This window comes from Octopus bimaculoides, chromosome 12 (assembly GCF_046866305.1).
Source record: "Octopus bimaculoides isolate indiv1 chromosome 12, ASM4686630v1, whole genome shotgun sequence".
In the NCBI taxonomy this organism is placed as follows: domain Eukaryota; kingdom Metazoa; phylum Mollusca; class Cephalopoda; order Octopoda; family Octopodidae; genus Octopus; species Octopus bimaculoides.
Window position 1 is genome coordinate 55893663 of NC_142939.1, and position 7078 is coordinate 55900740.

The window sequence follows — 7078 nt, forward strand, 5'->3', positions numbered from 1 at the left end:
GATGATAAAAATAACAACAACAACAATAACAATAATAATAATAATAATAATAATAATAATAATAAGGGTTTCAAATTTTTCCACAAGGGGAGACATTTTGGAGGGAGTGGATAAGTTGATTACATCAGCCCCAACTGGTACCTAATTTATCAACTCCGAAAGGATGAAAGCAAAGTCGACCTCGGCGGAATTTGAACTCAGAACATAGCGACGGACGAAATACCAACCCAGCGTGCTAACGATTCTGCCAGCTCGCTACCTTAATAATAATAGTAGTAGTAGTAGTAGTAGTAGTAGTAGTAGTAGTAGTAGTAGTAGTAGTAGTAGTAGTAGTAGTAATGATAATAATAATGCAGGCAGTGGCCTTCATGGCTTCTCATTTTAACTGATTGCAAGTGTACATTGTTTTGTCTTGGTATAAAAGATGGGCTACAGCAAATATTCTGCTCAATACCACAGATTTACTTGTCAGTTGTTTGACCTTAACCAGTTGATCATGTCTCTGAGTGGCTGACGATATGTGCATCTCTGATCACGAGTAGAAATAGTGGGGGGAGCATCATAGCCATGTGTTGAGAGGAATTCTTTGGGGTTTGAACAATTCACCTTTGGAAGCATAGGTGTTTTTTCAACATCTTTATACAACACTTACAGGGAATTTTTTAAAAACAACAGGGAATTTTTAAGCAGGATGGGCTACTCGACCTGAAGAAAATTCTAACTGGGCTCCACCTGCAACGTCATGCGCTGTTAATCTTGATATGAGATCACTATGTCGCGCACATATGGTTGTGATGCATGTGCCTGGTGTACCCTTATCAGACGAGTAGTCATGATGGGTATAATGGGCTTCGTATATTTTACCCCAGTGTCGTATATTTTACCCCACTGCTCTCTCACTGAATAATAATAATAATAATAATAATAATAATAATAATAATAATAATAATAATAATAATAATAATAATAATCATATGGCGCTGAAGGAAATCTAAGGGGTGACAGGATAGGTAAAGTCTTTGGTTCGAAGCTTTGGGAATGAATTACAATAGGAATGATGAGAAGAAATGAGTATATCGTATAGACTTGGAGTTTCTAAGTACTTAATTTGTTAAATCAGATGTGTAGAAGGAGGAAAAACCGACAAAAGAAACAACACATTTGTGGGCCAGTTATTATAGCGCATTGGTGAGTGTGTCTAGCAATGAGATCAATAGCCTTTTACCCTGCACAATCTAGAATGTTGATATGTCTTGCATCAACATTGTCCTCGACATGTAAACAATTCTCTAATGCGGATATTAATTGAAGTTTGTGTGGACCAGTAACTAACCAGAATTACTTTCTGTAAGGAGGGGATGCGTAATTTTAGGATGTAGATTTGATCCTTCCATAAAGTTCTTTAATATCCGCTTACAAAGCCTGGCAAACCAGCATGAGATGGATGTGTCTTCAAAATAAAACTGGTTTTCCTATCAAGAGTTTTTGATGAACCTACCTCGCGGCAAGAAACGCAAATGAGGGTAGTAACTTCAAACTCCTTCATTCATCAAATGCCCCATAGCAAAGCTAAAAGCGGTGCCCCAGTATGGTCACAGCTCTCAAGCTGAAACTAGTAAAGAAAAGTGTGATTGTAAAGCCACCATGGAAAGGTTATCAGTGAAGGTGACGTTTAGCAACTCGTACTAGTTTTTCTATTTCTTTAAGGACAATGACTGATTTTGAATTAAGAAACATACCTCACTGAACAAGATTGTGAACGACACAAGTCATCTCACTCATTCATCTTTTATTTTTCTTCCAAAATATTTCAGATAAAAATTCAAAGTACATTTTTCTGGAAATAGTGGCTTCTACCCTAGGAATGTTTGGTGTTTCAGGTGCTTTTTCAGCTATTTGGGGTTATCTACCCGAACTCATTCCAACGAATTACCGGTAAGTTACTTATGATCATATCACTTGTTTCTACCTTATGAAAATGTCCCTTCTCTAGTTAAACAAGAACTACTCTTAGCTCACATCTTTTAGGATGAAACGAAATTATATATCCCCGAATCCCCCCATTGAGACCCTGAGGAATGCGAAGTTTCAGGTTCAGGTTCTACTCACATTATTGTCTAAACGAATGGGGGTAACTGATGTATTTTAAGTTCAGTATTTTATTTATATTTCTTTTGTTCAGCTACCTTCTATAACCACTTTTATGCAACCACCGCAAAAACCATCGAGTATTTACCATATCAACATTCACACATATGAAACTGCGAGCTTAAGTTGTTATTTACCTAGATTTCTAAACCATTTCGGTCTTTGACTTCAACATTTTATACTAATTATATAACCACTATTAATTATTTTCCAGGAACAGTGCCGTTGGTTTTTCATCGTGTGCAGCACGGGTTGGAAGTGCAGTTTCTCCATTTACGCTACTTGTGGTACGGAATTACAAAATATGCCGCAATAAAATTCTCTCTCACTCTCTCTCACTCTCTCTCTCTCTCTCTCTCTCTCTCCTCACCACCCCTCTCTCTTTCCTCATACTCTGTCTCCACATTACGACCACTCTTTCCTCCCATCTCCCTTTATTCTCTACTCCCCTATAATCTTCCCTTCACCTAATCTTTTCTTTCCCCACATTGCCCTATCACTCTCACTCTTTTCACTTCACTCCATCTCCTCCACTCAACATCTATAACTTCTTGCTCCTTTACACTCCCACCTTCTCTCAATCTCTCTTTTTGTTTCTTAAAGTGTTTCCATTTCTAATTCAATATACATACGTACACACACACATACACACACACACACGCACACACACACGCACACACACACACACACACACACACACACACACACACACACACATATATATATATTGATAGGAAGGACAACAAAAGAAAGAAAGAGACCTTGATATTATGGAAATAGAAGAATTTATCAATAAAAATGTGACACTTATTCGGTAGCTATGATAAATCTCCGAGTTTCGGATGCCGGGGTGGGAACCCACGCCAACATCTCTTCAGTTATCCGAGTGGCCGGATAACTGAAGAGATGTTACCGTGGGTTCCCACCCCGGCATCTGAAACTCGGAGTTTTACCATGGCTACCGAATAAGTGTCACATATTTTCACATATATATATATATATATATATATATATATATATATATATATATATATATATATAGATATATAGTTCATAGATTCTCTCTCTCCCCCCTCTCTCTCTCTCTCTGTGTAAAGGTGAGATCCAAGGATCAAGATATAGGAAGTTAGTAAGCTTCGAGCAGTCCGTAAAAGGCATAGAAGACTACTTTCAGGAATAGTAGTGGTTTATTGTCGTTGAAGGTTTTAATTTTTATGGACTTTTGATAAGCTGAAACAATTTATTTCGTACCTTATGATTATCAGCTTGGGATTGCTGAGTACGCGAATAAAAATCCAAAATTAAACAATGGAGTAGATAAAATCCAGACAACGTATGTTTCATAGCTAGCAGGACCTCGGAAATAGGAACTGCCCAAACGAGGGATAATTCCCTAGCTACTCGTCGGGCCAAAGATACCTTAATTAGATGAAGTTTTCATTGTCGATCGTCACGGGATCTCATGTTGACTCGCAGGAGATCCAATCGTTAAGGTGTGTAAAGCATTCGATTGGATCTCTTGCGAGTGAACGTGGGATCCGTTGACGATAATGTAAACTTCATTTCATTAAGGTACCTTTGGCCCAACGTGTAGCTAGCGGATTACCCCTCGTTTGAGCAATTACTACTTCTGAGGTTCTGCTAGCTATGAAACATATGTATCCTGGATTTTATCTACTCCATTACCTCATTTTGGATCTCGATCTCTCTCTCTTTCTCTTTTTTTCTCTCTCTCTCTCGATATATATATATATATATATATATATATATATATATATATATATATATATATATTACAAACAAAAATACAATTGCAGAAAAATAAAAATTAAATTAAATTAAAATAAGAAAAAGTACATACAAAAGTACCAGCAAGTGCCAGCCAAAAGGTTCTTGATTTCTATCATTCATGACTGCATGATAAAGAACTTAACTTTGCAACCGTAGATTGATAAATATAAATGAAGATCAATAAAGATTTTACGGTTCAATTCATGCTACAAATGTTTCAATGGCATAGTTATTTATTTGCATGCAATGTATTACGACATCCTTATTTCATATGCTAGATTACTTGCTATTTCATCACGCATATGTGAACTATCGTGTAACAAAAACCAATCAATATTTATACATATATATGTGTGTGTGTGTGTATTTGTGTGTATGTGTCTTATATATTCTCTGTATATTATATATTCTAACGAACTGCTCCTTTTTAAACAGGTGTCAATCATCCCCTGGGTTCCGCCGGCAGTATTCTCGGGTGGACTCTTCCTCGCAGGTGTATTGGTGCTACTTTTACCAGAGACACGCGGTAGACAGATGCCTCAATGTATTGATGATGTGCGAGCATGGTCATGTAAAAAGAAATCTGAAGATCAATGAAGTTCCTTCTGTCTCAATCCAACCTACCTTGTTGTTTTCTTATCGTTATTTTTATTGTTGTTATAATTGTTGTTATTGTTGTTGTCGTTGATGTTATTGTTGATGCTGTTGTTGTATTGCTGTTGCTACGAGGTTGAGACCTAATCGAGCAGTAATAAGAATCAACAGTATATATGATCTGTAATCTGCTGCAAAGAAAATATTGTATTTCCTACTTGCTGTAATAAAATTAATATTGATAGAAAAATATATCTGTTCATTTCATTCATTATTTATTTCGACATGTATGTCTGTTTTTCAGTCAGTCTATCTATCTATCTATCTATCTATTTATGTTGCTTATTTTTGGTAGTTTTTTTTACTTATTTAGTCCCTCGATAGCGTGAGGCATTAATACACAGTTAATGCCCTTTATATATAATTAAATATATCTATCTATCTATCTATCTATCTATCTATCTATCTATCTATCTATCCGTCGGCTAGTTGTCCGTTGGGTAGTTGTCTGTCGGGAAGTTGTCCGCCAGGCAGTTGTCCATCGGGCAATTGTCCGTTGGGCAATGGCATGTCGGGCAGTTGACCTAAAACCGTTTTCTATACCAATCATGGACTACTCGAAGCTTACTAACTGCCTACACCTACATCATTGGATCTTACAATTACATATCAATATATATACATAACACACACACACACACACACACACACACACACACACACACACACACACATTCACACGTATATATGTGTATGCATGTATGTGTGTGTGCATGCATATGTGTGGGGTGTGTGGTGCTGGTAATCTTTTTCAGCTTAGCAGATGCAAGCAATGGGAAATTAAGCCCTTTGATCCAGGACACGGTGCACAATCCAGTCGCGGGATTGAACCCACGATCCTACAATCGTCGCTACCACACCCTAATCATTATGCCATGTGCCTTCATTTATCTAGCATAAATTGCCAAACAAACGGTAAAATTAAAAATATAGTAATTAATAACATCAACAAAGATAACAAATACCATACTGTACCCATTCCGTAATATAGATTTCAAATTTTGGCACAGGGCCAGCAACTTCGGAGGAGGGTGTAAATCGATTGCATCGACCTCAGTACTCAACTAGCACTTTTTTATCGACCCCCAAAGGATGAAAGGTAATGTAAACTTCGGCGGAATTTGAACTCAGAACGTAAAGACGGACGAAATGCCGCGAAGCATTTTGCCCAGCATGCTAACGATTCTGCCAGCTTTCGCTGCTTTAAACCCATGCCATAATATTGAACTCTATTCCACCTTCCAGTACGATCTTGTCGGGCATTTTTTCTTGAAAATTATTCAAGGAAGATGAGAAAATATGACCCTTCCTTTAAACCATAATATTTATCCCTTATTTTCTAGATTTACAAAATAACAGATTCCAAGTAGCACTTGACAAATAGCATGTTTCCATTCTTATCAACAAAACCAGTGTAGATCGGCTACAGCCTACCATCACTCTTACTTGAATATACGACACAACAAACTGAAGAATAGAAAATATGACGGATTACATATAACAGCTCTATACACCATTCACAGGGCTTGTAGAGGCAAGTGAAGAAAGCAAAACATCAGAGTAATATGCAAATCGAAATGCTGAAAATCTTTGAAGGTGAAAACCAAAAGCAACATGAACAAATAAAAGTGAAAGATTATATATAAGATATATAACCAGGTAAGGTTTCGTATTATATTCATTGACGGGAAACGATCAAAAAGGTGTAATTTTCCTTAGTTTTCGAACATTTTGGCCACTATAAATTTTCCTTCTAAAATATATAGCGATTTTTTATACGGGCATAGGTCCACATATTTTGATGAACTGGTTATCTTATACTCAATTAAATTGATCTTGGTTATTATCAAGGACTTATTTTATTGGCTACCAAAGAATAAACGATGAAATTCAACTCCAACGTAATTTGAAATGGAAATGTAAAAACCCGCAACGAAATTCTGCAAATAAGCGTCCTTCATCTAAGGCAATCCTTATATCCAACTTAACGTGAGTGTTTTGTTAGAACCTCGAATGCTGCGGCATTCGCGTGAGAGGTTTTCTCGTATAGATGAATGAACATTAATTTGGACATAAAGATTGCCTTTTTGTATTAATACTTCTGTTGCTAATAATTTTCTTTTTCCTTTGTAAGCCCGATGGCTAATTGCGACATCAGTGCATGCAAAGTTAGAGTAATTACATTTGTCGTTAGCAGTGAGATTTCAATGCCTGAAAAGTCGCTGTAATTCTATATGTCGTTGGCAGTAAGATTTGATAGGTATGTGGCAAAGTACATTGAAATCACGGGCTCTGGCAGTTTCGGCACCTCAACTGACGATTTTCGTCTACTAAAGATATATGTATGCGTGCGTGCGTGCGCGCGCACACGTGTGTGTTTTTATGCACCTACGTCTTTATGAGATGACCTCTCAAGCGAATACCGCAGTACTCAGCGTTTTGAACATAACATCACCGGTAAGTTTGATATAGATATTACCTTTTG

General features: G+C 36.9%; 1 protein-coding gene across 3 annotated transcripts in view; it reads left to right on the top strand.

Annotated features, from left to right (window-relative positions):
• LOC106870129 (solute carrier family 22 member 7) overlaps positions 1 to 4783 on the top strand; it is a 34021-nt gene extending 29238 nt beyond the window's left edge. For all 3 annotated transcript variants that reach the window (XM_014916116.3, XM_052972189.2, XM_014916118.3), the window contains 3 exons: positions 1815 to 1935; positions 2363 to 2435; positions 4375 to 4783. In XM_014916116.3, coding sequence (XP_014771602.1) covers positions 1815 to 1935; positions 2363 to 2435; positions 4375 to 4536 — 356 coding nt within the window. In that variant the 3' untranslated portion in view covers positions 4537 to 4783. The remainder of the gene's footprint in view (positions 1 to 1814; positions 1936 to 2362; positions 2436 to 4374) is intronic.
• The last annotated feature ends 2295 nt before the right edge of the window (positions 4784 to 7078 follow it).